The 26,326-nt window shown below is 40.3% G+C and overlaps 1 protein-coding gene across 3 annotated transcripts; it reads right to left on the bottom strand.

The window, feature by feature from the left end:
- Positions 1–905: 905 nt before the first annotated feature.
- Positions 906–26,326, bottom strand: PODN (podocan). 3 transcript variants are annotated; one of them, XM_035538035.2, is made up of 12 exons: positions 26,192–26,326; positions 25,186–25,311; positions 22,574–22,815; positions 20,737–20,830; positions 19,100–19,164; positions 14,936–15,045; positions 12,724–12,880; positions 10,724–10,839; positions 8,143–8,800; positions 5,304–5,452; positions 2,957–3,157; positions 932–1,580 (listed from the first exon to the last, which is right to left on the bottom strand). In XM_035538035.2, exons 2-11 carry the CDS (start codon positions 25,220–25,222, stop codon positions 2,995–2,997), a joined length of 1,791 nt encoding a protein of 596 aa, XP_035393928.1. In that variant the 5' UTR covers positions 25,223–25,311; positions 26,192–26,326; the 3' UTR covers positions 932–1,580; positions 2,957–2,994. The 3 variants fall into 3 exon arrangements, with proteins under 3 accessions (XP_035393929.1, XP_035393927.1, XP_035393928.1); XM_035538036.2 differs by lacking the exon at positions 26,192–26,326 and having other exon boundaries at positions 906–1,580; positions 25,087–25,536; XM_035538034.2 differs by lacking the exon at positions 26,192–26,326 and having other exon boundaries at positions 906–1,580; positions 25,186–25,535.

Raw genomic sequence — 26,326 nt, 5'->3', positions numbered from 1 at the left:
GCACAATAAATAGGTCTATTTCACCAACGACTAGCAAAACTGGTCACTGGGGTTTGTTACTAGAGATACCTCACTAATTTAAGATATATTCTGCAAATATTTCACATAGAAATCTGTCCCAAAAGTTAGTTGGAAGGTTATTTTATTGCTCAGCTGTATAGCTGATATTCAAAAATGGTTTTGGTTTGTTTTTTTGGTAATTGTTTAGGGCCAAGTTGTTTTTTTCAGGAAGCAATCTTTCCTTCTATGATTCCTGACCAACTTGGATCATCTAAATTAGAAAGTTTCAGCTCAAAATTACTGTTGTGCTACGAGAACCCAAAGGGAGTGTGGAACTAGATCTTCTCCAGCAGGAAAAACAGCTGGTAAAGAATCAGACCAACTATGTTTCCAAGTAAATCCTGGAATACAGTATGCAAAACAACACGTGTTAAATCAGAAGTCCTCAAAAGAAAAGACCATTTCCTCAAACAGATTAGCTACCTCAGATGAAGGACATTATAATCAAATAGGAACCTTGCCATCCAGGTACCTCTGCAAATCTTTTCCTTGGTTTCTTCATTTTCTGTAATTTGAACAGGAGCTGAGAGTACTCAACATCATAGAACAAGTGAGGCTTTAAGAGAGTATGACAGCAGGTACTGTCTCAAGACTTGAACTAAACAAAGAAATTTCTGTTGACGCTTAACAGTTTCTTCATAAGACACCCCCACACTCACTTATCTCTTTTGCTTCATTAGTCTCACTTCTAGCTCTTAATGTAAATGATATACTATATATGAAAAATTCTACCAAATATATCATACTGCATACCACTACTCAGTCTTCTGGACATATCTTCCAAGACATTCACACAACTGCCACGTGGACAAATAACAGCAAGACACAAACTATACCAAACCTCTGGAAGGTAGACATAGCTTTTTTTATATATATTCACAAGAGCAATTGTTTTATTTTAAAACCTTTCTAAAACAGGCATATACTGCAGGCTTTGGCAGTAGAGATAAAATATTTTGGGATCCAGCCTTAATTTGTTTTTCTCATCCAAATATACACATTGTTCTAACAGAGGAATAGTTTAATCCAGACATATTACTGCTGCTTGATGACCCAAATGCCTCATATACTGCTCCACACATGAAACTACTGCAAATATTCATCTTGCCTGATCAACAACAGCTTCTTTGGGGTGGCAGAAAAGAAAAGAAGCATATACATGGTTCACTTAAAATGCAGTGACAAAAACAGCATTTGAAGGCATGTGTTCAAAACAGTCCCATATTGTTATTACAGATGGAAACAGTGAAGGAAGAAAAACAGAAGAAACAAAAGCCAGCTTTTGTGAGTTCCAGAGCAATCCCTTATGATCCTGGGTCTTGTATAAGGTGATTTGGAAGCTTTGGAAAGGCATTCAGGGTCTCTCCCTGAATAAGGCACTGTAACACACTGTCTTCCATAAGCCTGGCCCAGTGCCATAACAGTTTCTGCGTAATTCATTGCACGTTTTGCTAAGTGTTCTCTATATATCTATATAGATATATACACATAGACATATATGTAATTTTCCATATGCTTTCCTGCAAAACATCAGAAAAACAAAATAAGTTACATAACAGAATACAGAATAGGCTAAATTTAGTGCCTGCTGACAAGTTGCACATGCCCCAAACCAAACCAGCAATGTGCTGATAAAGAAGTTATATATACTCTTAAGTTTTTAAACATAATTATTTCTTTTCCCACAAAGATTTGACACAGCCTAGCCTGGAGGTCTAATGTTTAACTTTCCAAGTAACTTCTGTCCTTTCCAACCTCCTTCATCTTTTCAGTGAATTAGCACTATTCCTAGCAATTCCTTGTGCCATTTCCCATGACAAATGTGATCTGGGGCAAAACTAAACATTTCTTTCAAAGTCTTGGAGTTTAGCTCTCCAAAAGTAGAGGGCAGTATGTTGAACCTCATCATCCCTTTTGAATATAAAAGGCTTAAGATATGCATAAAGCAGATCCATATTCTTATGGAAAAAATACATACTTTTAAAATATAATTTTCCCTCCATCTTTTCCTCTGCATTTTAAAAGAAAAGAGGTTCAAGTGGCTGGTCAGATTGGTTATGGAATGCTGAGATCTTAGTATCACCAGTCTGGAATCCAAGTCAGCAGCAATCATGACTTGTAACTGGCAAGAGGCTTTTCAGTGAATCTTGGTGAAATGAGCAATGAACCCTTGTCAAGACTTATCGGTAGCAAAAGCATAGGTTGTTTTAAGATCTTAGGCATGGCTAACCTGGACCAAGAATTAATCCAGTCCTTCATAACATTTCCAAAAGTGACCTGAAGTGGATATTCTTTCCATAGGAAATATTCCAAGTACAGTATTATCTTCCAACCCACTTCAGTGGTCAGTGACTTACAGATTGCCTGAGACAGAGGTTGCATCTTAATGCCATGTTTACAAGGTACTGCTGGGACTACCTCCCTTTAATTTATCTAATTTTTTTTAATCCACTTTCAGCTCACATGGTCTTCTGCATCAGTAAACTTTGGAGTTTGTTCTTCGTTTTCCCTTTGAACTAGTTACTTAAAAATATCATGAAATACCTTTCTTAAAAAAAAAAAAAAAAAAAACAGAACTGGTGAATAATGACCTCCATATTTATCTACTGTCTCTGCTGTGGCTCTAAGCCAGAGGCGCTATGAAAAGTCCACTGCCTCTGATAAAGTAAAGGCGTATACTGACTGTTTCAATTAAAAAAAAAAAAAAAGTATTTTCAATCTTTTTTTAATTCTGCAATTCCTGGTCATGTTTTAGCAAAAGTCTTTGAATCTAGGACTCAGACATCTACTTGTTATGTTTCAATCATACTTGTAATTGGAATTATTTACAGAGAGGAAATATTTACTGAGAGTGCAGGAACTGCACTCTCTGATTTAACTAAACTTCAGTTGTTACCTCCAACATGATGTTCTTGTGTGAGTTCACATTTTATCTCAGTTTTCTTCCTCTTCCTCATCTTCCATTTCCTCTTCTGAGTCATCCTTATTCTTTGAAGTGTTGCTGAATTCAAGGTTGCCTTCAATATCCAGTACTTGTAAGTACTTTAGGCTTTGGAAGAGACTCTCCTTCAGTGCTCCAACTGCAATCTTATTAAACCTTTAAACAAACAAACAAAAAGACCTTCCTGTTAAAATAAGCCCATTTTTATATCCAACACAGAAATGAAAGGAGACTACGAGAAAATCTTTCTGCAGAGTTACTCTGACTTTACTCTGACCCACAACAGCACTTCAGAGATGCCAGTCCTTGTAAAGAAAGCAGAACTGCTAAAAATGCTGGCATTGATTTCTCCTCATGTAGAACTGAATTTTGAAATGAGGAATATGGAAAGATGATTATCCTTCAAGTGTCTGAACAGTGTACAAAGGTCCTGGCTGACAATAAAAAGTTGAAGCTCAAAATCAATGTTCCCCCCTCCAGACCCCTCACTTTTTGTTTCCCCCCAACTCTGGACACATTAGGTTGCAGAGTACTGACTCCTCTGGCCATAAAAAGACAGGGAAAGCAGGTACAGATTAGCAAGCAGGCAAACAAAGTGACTGAACAAACCTTGCTGACAGCACTGCATATCTTTGCAAAGGACCCTGCAGGAAAATACTGGGAAACGTTAAGTATCTCCCACTGATTTATAGTTCACTGGTCACACTCTCAAAAAAACTCCTACTTTTCTCTACCCAGTCCCTGTTCCCTCCTCTGTAAAGGTATTCTGCAAGGAAAAAAAATTCATAATATTGAAATTCCTCCCCCACAAATTCTTCCTCTTGGCATTCTGCTTTCTCCTTCCCAGAGAGGAAAGGCATCTGCTCCATTGCCAACATTTCAAAGTGCAACTTGCTTTTCCACGAGATTCCATGTCATCCCTTGACAGTTTAATTCTTCTCCCACAATACATGAAATACTGGCACAAAGTATCCCTTTAGAAACATGGCAACATACAATAATTTTTCATGTTATTTTGGTTTCCAAGAATGTGAATAAACTAATATGAAGTTTCAGAACCCCTCACATTTCCTGCTTCGTTCCTTACTCTTGAATATGCTTAAAATTGTATTCTGTCTAATATTCCAGATGTATATTATTGTTTCACACTATTACATGGATTAATTGCCTCCCGTTAAGAAATAGAGCTTAATGTGGGTGGAGTTGCCTCCTAAATATGTCAGCAAAACTGTTCTGCAAATTTCTTTTCTCTCTTTATATAGAAATATAGAATGTGGTATGTGGTTTCTGGTTTGCATCCAAGCATTCACAAAAATCTCATAAATATGAGCAGCTGAATAGACAGACTGCTCTAATTTACACCAGACTTTTTAATTTTATTTGCTTGGTATGGAATCATTCATCCAAAAAGGTATGATTCAGAACTGTAGGGCAGTATTGTTGCATACAGACAAAACAAGGCCATATTTAATGTTGGCCAGCAGGCATTCTAGGCTTTTTGAACATGGGATCAGCTTAATCACATATTCTGTAGGATTTGGTATTTTACTTCTAAGCAATATTTTCAATAATGTTTTGTTACATTAAAATTTAATATATTACTATGCCAGATTCAGGCTTCACTTCTTATGGTATAAATCCTTAATAACTCTGCTTAAATCAGCTACTTCACTGTGACTTTACATTATGTGTAACAAAGGTCAGTATCTGCCACCCGTAAAACACAATTTAATAAACAAGGTCCTCATCCAAATGACAGAGTAAGAAAAAAAAAAAAAAAACAGAAAACAGAAAAGCTTTCTAAACTTAGTTACATAAGTGCCACATTTGTGACAGCTGAGTATGTTGTCATCTGTTTCTAACAGAACTATCAAAGAAATGTGCACGTCAAGATTAGTCATAGAAGCCCCATGACAGTTTTTTTTTTTTTTTTTTTTTATACAGTACCAAAATCCAGGGCTAACAGACAAAGGCAATGCTGAAGTCCTATAACTGGACTGTAAACTTTTAGATTACAGCTAAATATTGGAATACGACGTAGTGTTGTTAAATATTAATTTCCCAGAATTTCTAAGGTGCCTAATCCATTCTAATAAGGCACAGACAATGTCTCTAAAGAGAAAAAGCATATTATGTGTATCCATGTCTTTTCTGAGCAGATGAACATAGCTTCATCACATTTTTACAAAACAAAGATGCTTATTTAGAAAGTTAAGATTTTAAATACTTTCTAAAAACTAAGCAATTGTAAAGTGGATAAAGAAGAAAAACCTTGCATGTTGAAGTAGAAACTTGACCCTACCTGAGGTAAATTCCCTTTATTTTGGGTGTGGATTCAAAAGCATTCTCTGAAATGGTTGTGATCTTGTTGTTCTGAAGGTACAAATATTCTAGAGATTCTGGCAGGCCTGATGGGATAGAAAGCAGCTGGTTGCCAGCCATGTCTAGTGACTGCAAGGAAGAGACAACAAGGGGTTAAATAAATAATTGAATGTAAATATTAGCAGCACTTCACTGTTAAGTGAGCTTAACAACAAATGAGCTTTTAAAGGTTGGCTGTATAAACACACACCCCTCTCCTTTAAAATGTTATCTACTGCTTTTATGTGCATATATACATACATACATAAGGATATAATGCATGCATATGTGCATTTACTAAAAACTTAATATGGTAGTAGCACAGAAATAAGATGTTTAAGCAAAGCTTATCCAGGATTTGGGTTTGAAATTCATCTGGAAGCAAGCTTTGTTTTTCAGATGGTACTTTGGTGAGTCTGCTTCAGCACCTTTCCCTGGTGAGGTCAGGAAAACAACAAATGCTGTGTGTAGAGTGGAAATTGTAAATTGTCAGCCATGCACAAAGATTGAGTTTGATTTCTTGGTGGAAAACTGAAGCGATATTGACTGTAGCATAAACTGATTTAATCTACTTCTAATTCTCATCAAGGTAAGCGCGGCTGTGACAATTCTGCTTTCTTGCATTACTATTTAACATCATGATTTCACATGCCATGTTGTTTTGTTACGCAGTTGAACATTCCTTATGTCTGTCCCCACGCTTTAGCCCATGACTATTACAGTGAATTAAAACAGATTGGGTTTCAGATATGCTTGAGAATATTCCTTGGAAGCTGTTATTGCAAGTGCTTCACTAGCTAAGGTTACATTAGATAAATTTACACATAAAAACAGCTGAAAATATTCTCACATAGATCAATGAACAAAGACATTCAGGACTAAAGTCCATGATACTTTCTTAGATGAGTTTAAGCAAGGAAATGGATCAAAATTAAGTGTTTTGTTATCCTGTATTGTACCATTTTCATAGCACCAAGCCAACATACTAGTTATGCATTTTTCAGAGTTACAGTTCTGCGGATGATTGTCATGATTTCGGTGTTTTTATTCTCCACATAATCCCAGTCTGGCAAACAGTTATGCAAATACCTAGCTTTGCAATTGCAAATAGATAGTCTTCAGTGATTTCCATGGAAACAGTGTGGACTGCACTGTATGCTAAGTACTTGCACAACCAGGATCTTATGCGATTGTTATCTGTCCAATCTCCAGTGCACTAACTCATTGACCAATTGCAGAGTTAAGCCCTTAATATTAAAAAATCAGATTCATATATACTATCATGGAAATATCTAACAAGTAGTAAGAGTGTTTAAGAAAAAGCCACAGCCAAAAATGACCATTAGTCTAACAGAATATTAAGTGTGTGCTACTACCTTAACCTTGTTTAAAATGAACAGCGTTTACTGTGGGGTATGTACAGTTGAAGGGCCCGTGTTTGATTCAGCAATGCATTACTCTGGCTTGACAGTCACTACAGGGGAGTGACTGCAACATAAAAGTAACATGAAACTGCAATGAATCAGGCCTTTCAAGAAAGCCAATCTTGAAATTTTGTAGTTCCAACCAGTAGCTATAGCTGCCTAATGAGTCTCATGACCGATTTTTGTTTGGGGGATTAAAAAAAAGGCAGGTGACAATGGCTACATTTCATCAAGCTACTGCAGTGAAACATTACCAGGATCTGTAATTCTCATCACCAGCTTCCTTGCAAACTACATTCCATCTCAGATATATTTGCACACACACGCATGCACACACACATCACCAAGGCACCAAACAAATGCAAAATGTATCACTAAAATCACCAACCAAATCTATGGCTGATGCAAACCAACAGCGCTACAGATACTGTTCCCGCCTTGCTGATTTACATTACCTGAAAATCATGCTCATTTATTTCCAGAGAGATCAGAAAGAGCAATGTTCACACAGATAAATGCCTGGAATGTCTGAAAACACAAAGGGGACCAGCAGGACACATACTCCACATTCTTTATCCCTGCTCTGCTGTCAAATGTACAAAGTTTGCTTGTACAGTGACCTAACCATGTGCACCCTAGATGGCTGCCATATGACATAGGTAATACCTCTTACTGCAGGACACAGGCTGCTGCCTAAAAGGAAATGCAGACAAATCCTTCAGCCAGTGTTAACAATTTTGAAAGGTCATTTTCCACAGCACAAATCTGATTGTTTCTGCCTGCCTTATGGTTTGTGTTTAACTTTCTCCAACAATTAAGCAAATGACAAGACTGCTGATTGAATCCAGACCTCCTAACTGCTATCCAGGTGCCTTAGCCAGCTGAGCTGCTAAATCCTGCAGCTTGGCCTGTCTGACTATAAGCTGATGTGGGGGCTTTGAGAATTAAGAGTGTTTTTGTTTATGCATTCCTTCCTCCTGCTCTCTCTTCAGTGCTGATTTTAGATCTTTTGGGATACAAGCTATTTGAAACACAGTTTCAGTTTTAATGACAACATTTGTTAATGTTTAGCTGGAAATACAGGACACCATTAGGGTTCAGAAACAAAAATGTCTTCACATTTCCCAGAATTAGCAGTACATGGTGGACCACCATTTTGGTCAGCAGTGGGAGGTACTCACCTCTGGCACAACAGCACACCATTTTACTGCTAGAAACAGAGCATGCAGCACTTACAATGCAAGCCCAAAACACGAGCACCAAGCAAATCTAGTACTGGTGCTACATAAATTGGCTTAGGCAGACAGATGAGGACATCAGCATTACTAACACGATTAGAGAAGGTGATGTTTCTACCTGGAGACTGCTGAGTTCTCTCCATGCTCTTGAATAAATGGAATTGACTTTCAGTTTATTGTTGCTCAAATACAGTTCCCGCAGTTTTGTCATCCCAGACAAAGTCCCTTTGGGGATGATGCTTATCTCATTTTCCTTCAGTTTCAGAATCTGCAAGTTCTTTGGGAAGCCAAAAGGCACTGTGTTGAGATGATTTCCAGAAAGATCCAAGGACTTTAGTTGCCTCAATTTACGGAAGGCCTCCCGATGGATCTGGGGGCTTTTGAGCTTATTGTAGCTCAGGTTCAGCTCTTCAAGGAAGTAAGTGGTAGCGAAGTCATTCCTGTTAATCTCAGAGATCTGGTTATGAAGGATCATAAGTGTTTTCACTCGTCGGGGCAGACCACTGGGAATCCGTTCCAGCATGTTGTTGTATAGGTGGACAGTGTGCAGTTTCTTTAAGCCCTGGAAGGCTAGTGGGTGAATACCTCGGGCTTTTAATTTGTTATTGTGGAGCAGAAGGTACTCAAGGTTCTTAATTTGGGTCAAGACATCTCTGCCAATCACCTTAATTGCATTCTTTTCCAGGTGAAGGAGGACGATGTTTCGAGGTAAACCACTTGGGATTTGTGAGAGATTATTGCTGGACAAATCCAGATATTCAAGACTAGACAGTTTCCTTGGGAAAGCAGGAAAGAAAACACTCTCTGTTTAGATTCTGCAAGGTGAAATGATAATCAACTTCCCCTAGGATTTTACAATCTGTACAGTCTTGCCCTGGCACAGCTCCTGTTACTGCCCTTTTTTGTCTCACAAAATGACTGATGCGGACAGCAAAACAGGGAGCTCCCACACTGCCATTAAGGACTAGGCACTGCCATTGCTCCCTGGCCACACTAGCAAGAGAACCTGCTAGACTACACAAACACCCAAACCCTGCCACCTGGATGAGACGTGAGATCAGTTTTGCAGTCTAATGTTCTCTCATTTGCCAGTACAAATAGCAATGTGAACAATTCCAGTTCATCACAAAAAAGCTGCAATGGGATCACCATTAAAACATAATTTAGCTCTCAATTTCACAGAAACGTAGTCCAAGTAAGAGTATTTTTGTCTCTGAAATTGTATATTTAAACTGAAAAGCAAGCCTGCTTTTAAGATGATGAAATATTACTCTTATGGAAAGTAGAAATGCTAATTCAGTGTCCTAGACTAAGATACTGAACTTCTCCTGACCCTCCAGCATTATGGAAGTGAGTCAGGGCTAGATCTGCTTTGTGTAAGCTACTGAATCTGGATTCCATGGACTCAGCTGAAGCTAAAATAAATCCTCAGACCAGCCACTTACACCAACTGGATGTGGATCAGTGGTATTATATGCCAGGACTGAGGAGCTCCTGCGAAGAGACTGATCTGCATGGCACTACATAACCCGCTGCAGATGACTAGAAAGTTTTCAGGAAATACAAGAACTAATGCATTACAGACATTACTCACTGGTTACTACGCTGTTGTTCAGAGCTATCCAAGTATGTTCTGAATGAACAAATATACTTTCTGGGTAAAGCACTTCACTGCTGCAAGTTGTAATGCCTCCCCAGTTGGGTACATCTCCAATAGGATTATGCTGTGCTGTACAGTTAATATCACAACAGCAAAGTAATATCCACCCCCTCTGCTGACTGTGACTGGTGCCTTAGCTGTAGCCGCTGTACTCTGTTCATTGAAATCTTAACAGAAATGGTATGTCCAACATTACCTGGAGGGCGACACAACAGAGCTAAAGTAAAACACTACAAAAGGTTTCTGGGAGTGGGATGTGGAAGAGGTAAGAAATTTTTCATTGCTGGAGATCAGAAAAGTTTACAGAACTCACACCAAGTTATAGGCAGGCCTGGATTTTCAGGTAAAAGAAGGGCAGCACTCAGTGCAAACAGAGACAAAGGTTAATATTTTGAAGCGCTAAGTCCCAGGCTAAATTTAGGACAGCCAACGGCTTTTTCAGTTGCACCAGTTTCTAGAAAAGCTTTTGCAGCCATCTGGCTATTGAGCAGCACCATAGCATCCCCTCTTACTCCAGCAGTCTCTCTGCCCTGGGGTACAGCTGTGCCAGATGAATTCACAACTGCATATCAGTGGCTGCTGCCTTCAGATCACAGAAACAAAAATGTGGCTTAGCAAAGATGAATGTCTGGCCTGAACTTCCAGTGAATTGCCCTGGAAACTGAGAAGTTTTGAGTAGCCTCACTTCTGATTTGTTTGGAAGAACAGAGACCAGCCTGCACCATCATTCTGGGTTGCCTGTTCTCAGAGGCAAGTTACCTTGCACGATTGGGTCTGTGGCCATCAGGAGCGGTGCAGTCTTATGTGCAGTGTTCTGTCTTTTGTATATAAGTACTCTGGAGTGTGAATTCACACCACTCACCACAACCTTTGCTTTTCAATGGCAGCATCTAAATCTACACCTTATCATCTAGAGCTAGCAGAGAAATGCATAACGTAGTGCAGTTTTTAATAAACGTACTTTTAAGTCGATGGACTACTATACTAGAGGAGGCAGACAGACACAAACACAGGTGCAATCTACAGGTATGATTCTCACCAGAAAGTTTCATTGTCCATTCCTTCATTAGTCAAGTAATTATTCTGTAAATACAGCTCCCGCAGGCCTGTAAGTTCACTGAAGGCTCCTTTGGGAATCTTCTCTAGCTTGTTGTTCTACAGTTAGCAGAAGCACATAGCACGTTATTTAGCATGAAACAAAATAAGACATTCAGGTTCTGCTCAGCTAATACCAGGTAAATAAATTAAATACCTGGCAGGCACAAGATGTTTCAGGGGATGTTATAATTCTGCCTAAGAAATAAATACAAATAATAGCTTAAAATATTACAACTTCTTTTTATTGTTTTCCTATGGAATTTTTAGGTTGAGTTAGAATTTGGCACCCAGGGAGAACTTTATTTTGCATTCATAGTCCCTGCACCTATGTGAAAATCTACAATGTAATTTAGGCAACTAAAGCTTGGTTGGAAGCTGTGAACCAGATGTTCTTTTAGTATTCCACATTTGAAAAGGCACAGTTTCTGCAATGTAGATTCCAAAATAATTACTCCTTCCAAAATAATTATTGCCTTAGTGTGGCTTTGGAGTAGCCAGCAGGCGGATATGAACAAAATATAAAACTAAATTCCATTTAGGAATTCCGTACAAGTACTGTAGGAATTATAAAAGGATATATAAAACTCTGAAACTGAATGTTAAACTTCCTATCGTTAAGGTATACACAATAATGTGATTGGCAGGCTACACGAAATACATGTCCCAACTAATATAAAGTGGATACCACCACAGACTGATTCAGCTGGGTATCTCAATGAATAGTGAAAGAAAAAGAAAGACCTGTCACACCTACAGTACTTTTAATCAGTTTGGGCCCACTATTTGCTGTTTCCCATTTCTCACTGTCACATTTTTGTTTTTTCCCAATCAAAATATCAATAAATGTTACTATTGACAGGCAGTGCGCTTGAAAACAAAATGCCTGTTTCTCTCTCCCACTTCTCTGCCCTTAACACAGTTGGTAATAGCAGGGAAGGATAAAAGTTCAGAGAGTCTTCAAAGTTGAGCCTTCTCTTGGGAGATAACAGTTACTTATAAACGCCAATAAAACCCAGGGGTTTAGTAACTCCACACTTTGCACAGAAATTCCAGAAATTTAAAGGATCAGACCCTTTGCCTTCTTCAAGCTACAGAAGCCCATTTTCTAGAAGACTTTAATGAGATTTAGCAGTGAAATCTTCAAGGGAAAAGAAAGCTGGGAGGCAACACAGAACTGCATAAGACCAGGGGCTGATAACAGACTTCAGTCTACACACGTCCAAGGAGCTGTCAACACGAGAAACAAACGGAACCAGGATTCCCCACCACTGCAGCTCTCCCATTGCTAACAAAGCTAAGAACTTTAGCACAGACATTATGAAGTGTTTTTATCAAAATCAGATGACATGGAATTAAAAGTGCTGGAGAGTAGATAATACCACAACTTCTGCTCTTACGCTATTGCTGGAGAAGTAGCAGTGAAGAATCACTGATCCAAACTTTCACTGTGTTGACTGAATTGCCAGTTCAGTAGCAAACAAAAATCACTGATGATAGGGAACAGCAGTCTATGTGATAGGAATTAGCAAGCAAAGCCAACATCTAGGGTGTAAGCAGCTGTCAGGAAAAACACCATCATCAGTGGCAAACTCAACCAGGAAGCCAATTAGTGGATGGCCATGCAGAATGATCTACCTTCTTGTACTAGCAGGCATTAGTATGATTATACCCAACCAGGGTCCAACAGTGCTACCACATGGGCATTTCCCTTTCATTCTTCTGAAAACACTGAAAAGCAATTTTATCCCCTGTGAGCATTTTCGTGTTTTGCAAAAACATGTGATTACTTACAAAAAAGTAAGCAGATAGCTACGAGACTTACAACGGGCCTGGGAATGTGTTCAAGTGAACTGAAATCGCTTGGCTGTGCAGTTTGAATCCCATACAAACATAGTACTTTCGTCACAATTGTAAAGGAATACGGAAACTTGGTGTCGTTACCTTTAAATGCAATTTGTATAAGGCTGGAGGGAGATTCTTTGGAACATATTTCAGGAAATTGCTGGACATTATGAGTATCTCCACGTTATCAGAGCCATTGAACATGCTATCAGGTAACCCAGCATCTGAAAGTTTGTTGTTATGAAGATACACAGATCTGTCCGAAGGAGAAAAAAAGATGAAGTTAAACAGATACTTAGACCTATGTTTGTTCCTTTTACCAAAAGAAAGCTTAAAAGTTTAAACATTTTATTTTTGTCTATTCTTCTTTCCTTGAGATAATTAGAGTTGTTTTCAAAACATGCCCTTTAATTTAGCAAGGCATATATGCTTAGTCCAAATACTCCCCGAAATGTAGGTCTATTTAAATTCCAAACCTGGATGTGAATATGAATTTCACAAGTAGCTTCACCTTCTTAACAAGTAACAGAATGCAAATCTGGGATTGCACAATGCTTTGAAATCTAAATTTCAGTTTTGTCATTTGGACCCAGCTTTGTACTTGGCTAAGAGGTACAAAACACATCAGCGTTGTGGCCTTACTCAAGAGGGTTAAAACGTGTATCTGTAAGAGTTTTGTTTTTTAATGACCCTTTGAAAGAAGGTTTCTTATTTTCCCTTTGCCTGTCTTGCTTTTAACCTTTAATATTCACCAAAGAGTTTCTCCAATCAGATTAAAAATAATTAAAAAAAAGATTTAATCTTCCTTGCACAGGTTGTAATTCTCCATAAAGCAACTGAAGTTGTTATGAAGTTATGAAGTAACTATGAAGTTATGACTGGTTTAACTGCTAAATAAAATAATTTCACTTCTTTTTAACAAAAGAAATTACAGGACTTTACTGATCGCTATTACCCCTTCATTCCCTGTGTGTACCCTGAGATGCAGAAGGCAGCTGAAATCATGGAGCCAGGTTAAAGCTGCAAAAAAGAGCACAGTGTAAAAGTGGGATTGGACTCTCTACCAGTTCCAGAGAACTTGGCAACATCTTTCTGAAAGGAAGGAAAGGCTCAGAATGGAAACACAATAGTGTAATCACAAACTCCAGGAGGTCCAGAGCCACATGAAAATACAGCTCACCCTTCATGGTCAGCTGTACTTTTAACTCACAAATATTTGCCTTTCTGAAAATGCTGTTTTCCAAATAATCAGTGTGAGACCATGACCTGTGCTGGGAGCAAATAAACCAACTGAAACAACTGAAATAGGATTTTATATCAGCAATTTCAGAAATCAATGAGTTATTACACTGATTAAAATGAATGCTGTTGTGGGAGAGTTTGTAAAAATCACTTCAGAAGAAGTGCAAGTGTTTTAATATGAAATCAGAACATGACAGCTTATGTAACTCAAATTAGGAAGAACACGTATAAATCTTGCTTCTTTTATGACGAGATATTGCCAGAAATCAATGCCTGATTCTGCCTTTTTAGCTACCAAGAGCCTATGAGACTAAAGGCCTAATAAGTACAGAGTAGTTTCTGCTCTCAGTGAAATCAGAGGGAACTGAGAGTTCCTCAGTTCATCACACGACTGGGACCTTGGAGCTCAACTGGGTCAGCTATTATTAAGTGCTTCCAGATTGCTACCAAAGGAGCCTGAGATGTCTCTGCAGGATTTAGATACTGTAGTGTCCATATAAAGAGGTTACCCAAAAGGCCTTTGGAAAAGACTGTATCTCACAGGAGGTGTGTCTACACCCAGCTGAATTTGAGATGGACTAATGTGTTGCACTGGATCCAGCTGAGAAAAATCACAACCTGAAACTAGCAGAGAGACCTCTGACACCAGAGGAAGGTAACTATGCTTAACTTCAACATAGCTGAGTTACACTCAACTGTATTGAGTACTGTACACCCAATGTGACTCTATTCTTTTTAATGGATTATAAAAATCTGGCAATTTCTAACCATTAATCCCCATTTTGAGAAACTGAAACTGTTCCTTTTAAATTGTAACTGAAGCATAACCAAAATGGAGACAAATTAATTTTTATCTATGCAAAAGTGTCTGGCAGCTAGTAAAAGCCCTTGGAATGTATTTGTCTGAGAGGTTATTTGATCCTTCGTGCTGAAATTAACAAGTAGTCAGCTTCTTTCAAAAAAGTATGAGCAGGCAATAAAATGGTTTAGCCGGATAGTGTCTTTAACTCACCAGCTACCTCAAAGCAGCGGCAGCACACTATTCTTGTTTCACTTCCTGATCCCTTACCTCAAGTTTGGTTTCTGTCCAAATGTGAGTCCATATATCTTAGTGAGATAATTGGCTGCAAAATCTGCACTGATCAAGGTATTCGGGAGGAATTTTGGAGCCACTGTTAGCTGAAAAAGAAATATACGGGGCAATTCCAGTTAAATGCAACAAATGTTTTAACCAAGTATAAGGCCAGCAACAAAACACTTGCAAATTTATTTTCTCTGAACAGGCAAAAGTAAATGAAACAGAATGCAGATTGTATGAACAAAAACAAATTGTCCTCACTCACTAATCTCTCCAGGAAGGAGACAGACTTTTGCTCCAAGATATGTGAATATTTGTTTTGGTTGGAAGAATCCTGCCTCTTTTTGGTGGAAGAAGTCGAAAAGTTGTTATTCTGAAAGCAAATGCATTGCTTATTATTGTTCATAATTCCTCAGTCTGCTGTGCCAAAAAAATCCAACCCACCTCACACTGGCCTACTGTTTACTCCCAAATGAAAGTATGTTGGTTGGGAGAGGAAGTGTCACTTTGCGTGTTTGTTCCAGTACTGCATCCATTTACAATGATCTCTTCAACAAAGGACCCAGGTTCCCAAAGGGCAGGGATGTTTCCGAGTTCAATGATGAAATATCAAATGGAACTTCAAAGCAAAGACCTATTGTATGGCGATACTTTGTTCTGATGAAGTGATGCATCAGAAACCAAATACAGAAGGGTTCGTGTCTCCAAAACTTTTTAGTCAAAGAGAAGTAGGATTTGGTCCTGTCTGCTCTTGGCCTACTATTATTTTCACCAGTGGTATAAAAAAACACTAGGAATGTCTGTATCTGAACAAAATCTGGTGGAGTGAAGACTAATGATTTTAAAAGCTCAGTTTTACAGAACATTCAGGTAATACAATAGCTAGCTTCACAGAGTGGCTGGTAATTGCAGTCATTCATCTAGCAACCAAGAATACAGGTTGCATTTTTCTAGGTTACAGGACAATTTTGTGGAAAAAATGAACCCTGCAGACTTATGCATCAAGATTAAGCCCTGGGAAACAAATTATCAACGTGATGCTGTGCTAGATATGATCCTTCAGTACATAAACAGAAGACTACTGAATTGCAGTAGGCATGTGCTACCACTGCGGTTACATATGTTAACTATAGTAGCAGTGAGACAACTGATAAAATATTTTCCATACACTCTGAAGGAATCTTTTCTACGGAGACGCTGATTTTTTTTGTCCTCTAAAGCTCTGAGATCAGGACTGAAAACTCTGGGCAATGGTAGAAATGTACCTTCTAGCTTGAAATTATTTGAATTTGTAAAGCTTCTTCCTCACAGCACTGTTATGTGAAAGAGCAATCGGTTGTTAATAATAGTGTAAGAACAGAAATATTTGGAAGATGAATAATGTATGAGACAACAGACACTTTACGGAAGAACTACTCCAACACTTATACTATGTATTTACCTGAAGTAAAACCTCTGTGCTAGCTTGTCAAGTGTGCATTGATGTACTATAGCCATGAACTTGTAACTTAACAGACTCAAGAGAGTTGTATTTTTTTAAAAGGTAAAAGTACATTATATACTATTTCTTATCTTCACCTGTGCAATCCTTCAGCTGTCTTAAGTATTTAATGATCACAAACACAAGTGGAAAGATCTCTCAGTCCCTCCTATCTCTATGTACAGATAGTACCTAAGCAGTGGAAATAAGAGGCATTTTGTGTATTACCACAGTTGCCACAGCACTGCCCTTGACTTTATTGGTAGTCTCTCACCTCCTGACCTGGGAGATATGATCTCATGGAAGTGCATAAGGACACTCATCTCTGACTAGGAAGGTCTGGCAGAACTAAGTCTCTACCACAACATAATACTGAGATAACAGACACAGGAAATAAACTTAATCACTTTCATACACAGTGGCACATTAAAGCTTTTCTCCTGAAACACAGTCTGTTGGGTCATAACTTTCATACAAAACAAAGCGAATGTCTAAGATATGTGAAATTAAAAACATCAGAACCACAGGAAAGAGAAAGAGAAGTTTCATCCAAAAAGAGTTTTCACTTGCTAAGGACTTTGCTTTGGCATTTCAGCACTTAGTCATGAGGGTAATTGATCTCCACTGGTTGACTGCTTGAAGGATTACTGCTGGATTGTTGTAATTTAGCAAAATCAAAGGTGACTGAACAGCTTCATCTAGTGTATTGCCTAATAAGCAGCAATCTTCATTTCTGCAGCTGCAATTTTCTTGCAGCTTTACTTCCCATATGGCAGATAATGTTTCTCCACTATTAACAAATAGTTAACCAATGAACTTGGAAGGATGATACAAAAGTTATTATCAGTTTGAAACAAATTTTCTTGCTTATCACAGGCTTTGGTATAAACAGAAGTACTGGATCCAGGTGAATCCCCTATCACTTTGGGAATACTTGGGTATAAACCTCTGTCACCAAAATCACCAATTTACAATAAATAATAATGGCAGCTCAGGACACGGTCTACAGTTTGATGGGAGAGACTTCAGTTATTAACAAGGCCTACTGTAGCTACTATGTAATTAATATATATCATGAGTGTGATGAAAAATTCTAAAGGAAACTACAGCAACCATTCTTTACTTAAAGTACTTTTTACTCATAAGCCATTGCAGGATTTTAGTCTATTACAATATTTTGTTTCTCCAACCATCCAGGCTCATTTAATGAAAGATAATAGCTGGTGGGATCACAAGTGAAGATAAAGCATAAAAGATATTCCATAAAACAAGGAACAAACTACCAGCAAATCCCTGCTCTCCTCCAGACACCACAGTTACTTGATCTGCATCATTTCCCACTGCAGAGTGTATGCAGTTTGAAGCCAATCTGGTTTGTCCTGGCTTGTGATTTATAAAGAAATGTGTTATTTTTGTGGGTCCACAACTTCTCACCATAACTAGTTCTGACATTCGCTGATGTTTGCATTTTCTTTTGGGATCCTTTTCTCTCTGCAGTAAAGCCAGAAAAACCAAACACTTTGTTTTGTCACACAGGGAAAACTGGAGTGCGAAGTTCTGGAATATTAGTCACAGTCTGGCTTGTTCCTTTTTATGGAGTTATTAACTGCCAAGATTGTTATATGGAAATGGTGCTTGAAAGAGAGAAAAGAACACAATGTTACTGTACTAAAGAATGGGTTCTATTTTCAATCACTCCACACAGAAATCCATGGAGTGATTCTGGAAATGTCTTGGCATGACTGAAACCTCAGTGTGGCCACATGTATATAAATGAAACATCAAAGGGTCACAGATTATAAGAGGATAATAAAAAATATATATACGGACACACATACAGATATGTAGAGAGAGAGAAAAGGAAGAAAGGGAAGGGTATTTGTAGACAAAAAAGCTCTGCCTGATTTTTAACTTATATTTTTTTCTGTGGCATCCCAGTTCTTTCTATAGCAAATATTTGTGGGGGATCACCAGAGAAAGAGAAAGCCATAATGGGAACCAGCATTAAGGGTGGGTATGGTGGTATTATAAGGGTATGTGAGTAGGCATTTCATTTCTTTGCCTTGGCAGGAAGGGAAATGTGCTTCTGTCATGACAATCAACTTGGATCCCCCAGACGGGATCTTTTCCATTAAAAAAGAAATTCAACTCCTACCACTGCAGCGAAAAGAATAAATTCATTACCTGTTCAGCTTCACTGTGTGCGGGTATCCTCCCCCCAGCAAACCTATTGAGAATGGGGGTCTGAGAAAACTGGATGGCATTTTGCAGATCTTGACAGCTCATACACAAGTATTAGGATGCGTTTATTCACCAGTATTTCAACCCAGCCTCATCCGATTGAGATATGCAGCATTTTACACCATTCCCCCACAGCTTATTTGCATACAGGGGTAATTTATAGGTGCAGAGGCTCTCCATACCTCCCTACACACATACAAGGGAAAGCTTTCACCAACCGCACAAAGAAATAAGCATTCAAAATCTACCAGCATGTGTAGCCTCTAAGTTTTTCGGACTGGTTGTCTTGACCTTAAATGAACCTTCATTAGAATATCACTTTTGGACAATTTTACATCGATAGGATATCTATTTTATAAAGAATTGAGAACTTGCTTGTTTAACTTTCAGAACCCAGTTAGAAAAGAACTCTGAAAGCCTTGCGAGCCTCTTACCTTATTGTTTGCCAGGTATAGGTAATTCAGGTTCTCCAGATGCTCAAATGCTTCCTCTGGCAGCCCTTAGGAACAGGAATAGCTCTGATCAGTAACACTGGCACCCTATTGCCTCTCTGACTGAAAATACCAGAGGGTGTTTTTTTCTCTCTCAGAGAATATTTTAACAGAAGATTTAGATATCGTTCATTGGCACTGATACAATCTGATTCAGACCTATTGTTGCTTTTTTATAAAAACCAAACCAAATCAAGCCAACACAGACTGTTAAGAACAATGGCAGACTGTTAAAAATTATAAGCATGCACGGTTGTGGCCCACCCTGCTGACAGGGGTCACGTACAGAGCTGGTGTAGACTTGCTGTACAGCTGATTATCAGTGCTTGCAGCAACCATGCTATCTGAGAAGTTTCTTTGGTAATTTTTTCATGAATCTGCAGATAACTTTTCTTGGCAGGACATAATCTGAGGTCATTTAATGATCAGATCAATCTGATCTATGACCATGAGGTTGCCAAAGTAACACCAGTAGCTGCATGTTGTAACTCTTCTCTTGTGCTGCTTCCCCACAATCCCATACAGCCATGCAGTAACCAGCTTAGAGTTGATCCAGCTCAGAGCTAATCGTCCTCCAATAATTTTTAATTTTCAGCTGAATCACTCCACATCCAGCTGATCACACAAGCACTACTGCAATCACAATGGAAAGGCTGCAAATAACACTTTGACCTGTCACTTAGAAAACTGAAAGTCAAAGGTGAAGCTATTTCCCATGTCAAAACTTATGTGAAACTTAGAGCTGCACTGAGGCTTGTGAAAGAAACATCACACCCAAAGGGTAGTAATATCAAGGTCTGAATCTATTAAGCAGTCCTCCTTGTGTTATGTAAGAGTGATATGTTTTGGATCCCATGCATAATGTGCCCACATTCTCAATAAAGGCTATTTGCTGTCATTGCAACAAGGATAGTAAGAAAATTCAGAGCAACTGAACAAACAAGTTAAGAAAAATTGCATCCTTTGTATTGCATATCCTACTGTCTTATTATTTCCTCCATTTTCTTCTACTTTCTTCACTAACCAGTTGTCAAGTTTCTCTAATAAACACTAGACTTAGCAAACAAAGCCTGCCTACAAAAATGAAAATGCTTTTAGAAGGGGAGAAGTTGCCTTATTTGCAATATATGTTAGATGTATTTATATTTAATTCAACAAGGACTGAACTGGACTAAACTGCATTGACTGACTGAACTAAACAAGTGAATTAAGAAACGAGGTCAGTCAGAAGGAAATCATTCAGCATGTAGACATTTCTGGTTCTCAAGTGCATTGCATTGATGTGCCTGAGGGACTGGAGGGAGTTTCCTGGATGAGAAGATCTCACGCCACAGTACATAGTGCTGCTGCCAGGTCTCCTCCACTGGTTCAGTAAGGCTGCATTCTTATACACTGAGTATTATGTTTCAGATGATAAAGTGCCTCCACAATCTGTGTGATGGCTAAAGGAGTGATGCTTACAGCCAGCCACTGAGTCCATCACTCCTCATGGCTTCCGTATCAGCTGCCACTGGGCCCACTGCACAAGCTGGTGTTGCTGAGGCTCTATCTCTGTGCACTTCACGGCTCTTCCTGCTTACCTTTTGAAGTCAGCCTGTTGTTTTGCAAATTGAGAGTTTCTAGTCTGTGAAGACGAGCAAGCTCTTCTGGAAAGATTTCTTCTATCTGGTTATTCTAAGAAAATGGAGAGGATTAATCATCAGCAAAGTAATCCAAGAAGGAGCCCAATAAAACCCAGACTATGAACTCCAGTAAAACTTGGAAATGAACCCACCATGTCAAATCACTGTCAACAGCCTTCTCTCCATAATGAGCCAAACTTGAATCTCAAAACCAAGACATCCAAACCCAGCAGCATTTGAAGGCCTGAAACAAGTTCTGTGTTCATCTCCATAAATATTCAGCTTATGGACTGGTAGCACACAGAGTGCAATCATGCCTGGCAAGGTTTATAATCCATCTGCCACAGCCAAACGTGTAGCTGCAGCAAAGCATTTGCTACAAGGTTGGCACTGTAGAATTTCAGGTTTATTCTGTTATTTAAGTGTTGCTTTTAAAATGAAGAATTTTTGTCCCACTGCAAACTTGTCATGAGCAGGGAGAGTCAAATTGCGTTCAGTTTCACTGGTTTTACTGTCGGAAGCGACTGCCATCAGATTTTCATTAACAGGCTTACTAGCATTTAGGCCATTAATGAGTGATTCTAGCATTTTAGCATCTAGGGGACTAAAAAAGTCAAGGACCCACTGAGCTGGAAGCCAAGCTAATACACAGAAAGTGACAGCTGCTGCTTCAAAGTAGCTTCTCTGCTTTTGGCAGTAGAGGTGGGAGCCATGGCTAGCACATGCCTGGAACAGATCTGCTGAGGAAGGTGCCAGCTTACATTACGGTTTTTCTAACTACACAGCACTTGGATGGAAAGCTTTGAACAAAAACTGCATTTTAACCATTGATCAGAATTGGCAAACGGGAGCAGTAAACAACAAGCGATTGCTTAAGAGCCAAAGAAGCACTGTGGAGAAGTCTGGAACCATGACCACAGCTTGGAGAACGGCCACGGTGCTGCCACACACCAGCCCTGCTCATGTCCTGAGGTGTCAGAGCAAAGGCAGGGAAGGACGCCTGTCAAAATGCTGGTCATGGGGATCTCGGCACCTAACAGCAAAGTGTGTTGTGGACAGTCTAGGACAGGCTCCTACCTGAAGTTTGAATCTCCTATTGCATCCCCTTGTCTTGAAAAGACATGAAGTCTCCATGGCGCAACCAATGGCTGCGGTTGTGATGTTACAGCTTCCTGGGTAAAACAACCCCAAAATCTCCTCACTGAATTCACCCTGGCAAGCGCAACACCAGCTCTCACCCCGTGTTGAGGCCATCTATCCCTTTGGTGCTGCTTCTAGGCCCGTGAGGGATGGTTTCAGCTGCACTTCAAGCACTCCTTCCTGCGTGCACATGCTACAGGGAGGGGGCTTGAAGGAGACGGGACACTGGGAGCCACTGTTTGGCTCTGTGTTGGGACCAGTGTGCTGTGCTCACAATACTGTAGTATGTTGAGCTGCCAGAGAATTTCTTATTAATGAAGCAGTTTAGTTCATACTTTTCGAAGACACCTCAGAATTGGAGGCCTTAGCCAGAAAAAAATATTACTTTGGACAAAAATTCTTCTCTTGGAGCTGGGAAGAGAATAAGGAGGGAAAAAATCTGATCTTTTTTCCTCCTTTGATGTGTGGAGAGAGAATTAGGGTGAAATGTCCCCCTTGATTCTGGGAGACTGCCCAAGCCTTTCCAAAGGGCTGTGTTGAGCACCAGGTCACTGCTCTCTGAGCTGTGTGGGGCCAGAGAGCGGGGATCCTGCGGGGGCAGGAGGGTGCTTTGGCCCCGGCCCAGGAGCCGGGCGCTGAGGAGCCGGGCCCGTACCTGCAGCGAGAGGTGGTTGGTGAGCTCGGGCAGCAGCAGCGGGAACTCCTTCAGGTCGATGCCGCCGCAGTCCACGACGCCCTCCTGGGTGCAGCCGCAGTCCCGGGGGCAGCCGGGGGCCGGGGCCGGCGGGCGGCGCCGCCGCTCGGGGGAGCCCTCGGGGAAGTCGGCGGCGGCGGCGGCGCAGCCCAGAGCCAGGAGCCCCAGCGCCAGCAGCGCCCGGCCGCCGGCCGGCATCGCCCCTGGAAGCCGAGAGAGGTCGGGGTCAGCCCCATGAGGCCTTCCCCGGGGGGTCCGGTCCCCCCGAAACCCCCCGTGGGTCCCCAGCTGCCGCCCCCCCGCCCGCCCACGTTATTTATTGCGTTTTTTTTTTTTTTTATATATTGAGAAACGCCAGATGATCCCAGAGGTTTATAGAGGAGGTTATGCAATGTTATTCGTGTGTAGCTGCTGGTCACGCCGGCCCAGGCAGCTCTGCACAGGGAAGCGAGAATCGATGTAAAGGAGGTGTGCTGGAAAACTGGCTCAGCCGCCAGGACGCCTCTCAGGGGCTGCTCTGGAGCATCGGCTAACAGGGCAACAAAACCTCCCCGCTACTGGAAACACAACGGGCTGCCTATGGGTTTTGGACGGTGCTGATCCGACCCTTAGAGGCCTGGCTAACGCTCAGCTTTTATCTTTCTGGCAGCAGGTTAGAATAATGCAAACAGAAGTTGGGTATCTACCAGATCAGCTAGCTGGCCCACATCCAGCCCCCCCCATCTCGTTTGTTGCCCTGCTCAGATTTATACACAACAATTTGCGGTAACAGCCAGGGATGGCTTTTTTTTTTTTTTAATTTATTTATTTATTTTTCCCCCTTTCTACTATCCTTTGTATCCAACAGTGATGAGAAATTCTTATTTAGGCTGATCTTTTAAGGTCAACAAGCATGATGGATTCTTGACCTTGTGAAATAAATACTCCATCCACCCCTGCCACTCCAGGTTCCCCTGCATGAGAAACAAGAACCTCCCAGAGCCCGGCTGGCACCTGTCAGAGCGGCACGGTTCTGTTTGCATCCCTGGGATTTGCTGCTTTGCACCAGCTGAACTCGGGGGCTCTCGCAGACTTTGGGTGCTTGGGAAGCACTGGAGAGATCCTGCTCTGGGTCACAGTCATGATAATCTTAAATGATTTCTTTAAACATTGACTTACACTTGAAGAAATGGGAGAAGGGTGGCGCTAGAGGACAGAGCACTGGCCTGAGATATGGATGGGTTTGGTTTGGTCCTGGTCTTTGCTACCAACATGCTGGGTGATTTTAAGAATTTAACATTGTTTGCTTGATCCCTCTTCCCCCTGCTCCACTATTCCACAGCTTCCATTTCTATAAAAGCTGAATATAATGAAATTAATCTCCTTTATAAAGCATTCCAGAGATCAGATGGTGTTCCTTATATGGCAATATAGCTAGATATTAACAGTGAGATCAAAATTGGCCATATGAGTATGCCAACAAGGGATTAGTAAAATCCTTAGTATTTGGTGACCTAACCTCAGAAAATATTCCAGAAATCTTAGAGAAAATAATCTCAGAAAGTACAATAAATCAGATCTCTAACAAAGTTATTTTTTCCTATATATCAGCTTACTGTTACAGATATTTACAAACAAAACTGAAGAAAAAAATTAAATACAGGTCAAAAGCAGCCCTGCTGTAACAATGCCAACACCATTTCGATAGCAGTTACCTCATGACTGGTATTGGGCTCTATATATTTGCAACATGCTGATTTTTCCATATCTATAGCAGAAATTATGTTAAAAAAATTAGCATGAAATACTGCATCTATTATCATACACTAAAATTTCCTACACAGTCTCACCCTATTGTCATCAATAGATAAGATTCTGCTACGATGCCTTTGAAGGGCATGCTGCTCTGGTGCCACAGGGAGACACTCCAGATACAGAAACATCTGCTTGCATCTGGAGAACAGGCAGTAAAACCAGACATGAGTTTGATTTTCTTTTAGTTCAAAGAAAGCCTGAAGTAACTCACTCCTTTTAAATTCATTCCCATGGGCCTGATCCAACGCATTATTAAGAAATCTTATTAAAGGGGTAGCTTGAAACCCACTAAAAAGAGCACTCTTCCCTCGCTGTCAGAGGGCTTTGGATCAGACTCTTCCACTCAGAGACTGAAGTTACACTGAAAGCAAGTTCAGGGTTCTCTGTGGTTGCATCTTTCTGAGTTCAGACAGAAGCACCACGGACTTCTACACTTTGCTGCAGCACAGCCCCAGAGGCAGGGTGCTCCAAAAGGCACAGTCTCCAGAAGTAAACTGAAGTTTCAGGAGTTACTGTAGCTTTTCAACAATTCCAACTACCTCAAACAACAGCAGGATCATGTTCAGAATATCTCATCTCTGCATCCGTTGTCTCCACACGCATTTCTTACAGGACACATGCACACTTGAAAAAACATCCTCTCCTTCAATATCAACAGGTTAAGTAAATTTGTAGCTTACATTTGATACCTATTCTGAAAGCTATAGCTGAAAGGCAGGCTGCTGGATGATGTCTGACAATCCAGCTTTTAAAAAAAAATAAAGTGCTGAGAAACTCACCTTTGCTGTCAGAGATCAGATGAATGGAGAAGAACATTTCTCTTGCCCCCACAGGCTCCCTCAGCTCATGCCATGTCAGTTACATGCACTGAGCTCAGAGCAAGTCTTCCCTTTCCAAGCCAGATCCTTTCCAGATGTGAGCAGCAGAATTAGAGAGAGTAATAGGCAACCCTCTACCAACGAGTTTCCTGCACTTTCCAACGAAATCAGAGAGGAATTTTCCAAAGTCACCATATGGGAAAATGTGAGTAGGAAAGAGGAAGCAGCTATAGTCCGAATATAAAGACCTGGGCAAGAAGCAATCTCCCATTGCTTTTTGTCAACACAGTTTGCGAGATCTTTGAGAGGTGCCAAAAGCAAGCATGCTGGAATTGACAGACGCAGAGGCGGTGTGTGCTTTAGCATTTCATTGCAGGACACTGGAGCCTCACTATCTGACACTAGATCTTTCATTTTAGCTGCATTCCACACAAAATCTGAATTCCAGGTGGGAATGTCCTCCCATTCCCTGGGGGCCTGTTTCAGATTAGCCAGGAACAGAGAGATCAATAGTTTTTCCTGTATTTCATCTTTTTCCCCTTTAACTTCCCCCCCTTTTTTTTTTAACACATTAACTGATCTTCAGGGACCAGGGATAGATAGGCTGTGTAATGACAAATGCCTTACAGGCAAAGTCACAACATTTGACAATAACACCCCATCTGCTCAGTCTCTTCTATATTTTGTAAGCCCCATATTACAGCACTAAACACCAAAAAACTATCCCCCACCCCCTCAAACCTCTCCGGTCACATTTAGCCCAAAGTCTCACGTTTCCTATTTTTCCCCTCTTGGTAAAAAAGAGAGGAGCATGCTGTTTATAACACAGTATGCTCTAAGTGCAGCAATACTTCCAAGAAAGCAATACAGCTGTTTATCACTGGCAGCAGAGTTAGGTTTTGCATTGTATCTTTTTTAATATAAAGCCACCTGTTTTGTGAATGCCCTGCAGCATGCTGTACAGTACCTTCACAAAATCCGCAGAGGAGCTCTCCTCACCAAGAACACGACCTTCTTGCTGTATTCCTCCCCTTACCCCCCCCCAAAAAAAATCCCCACACCGATTCTTTCCTCTCGACTCCAGCTGAACTGAAGTCTAAAG

The sequence above is a fragment of the Cygnus atratus genome, chromosome 8, assembly GCF_013377495.2.
Source record: "Cygnus atratus isolate AKBS03 ecotype Queensland, Australia chromosome 8, CAtr_DNAZoo_HiC_assembly, whole genome shotgun sequence".
Lineage (NCBI taxonomy): Eukaryota > Metazoa > Chordata > Aves > Anseriformes > Anatidae > Cygnus > Cygnus atratus.
Note: the sequence above shows the minus strand (reverse complement) of the source record. Positions and strands in the feature narration are given on the sequence as shown.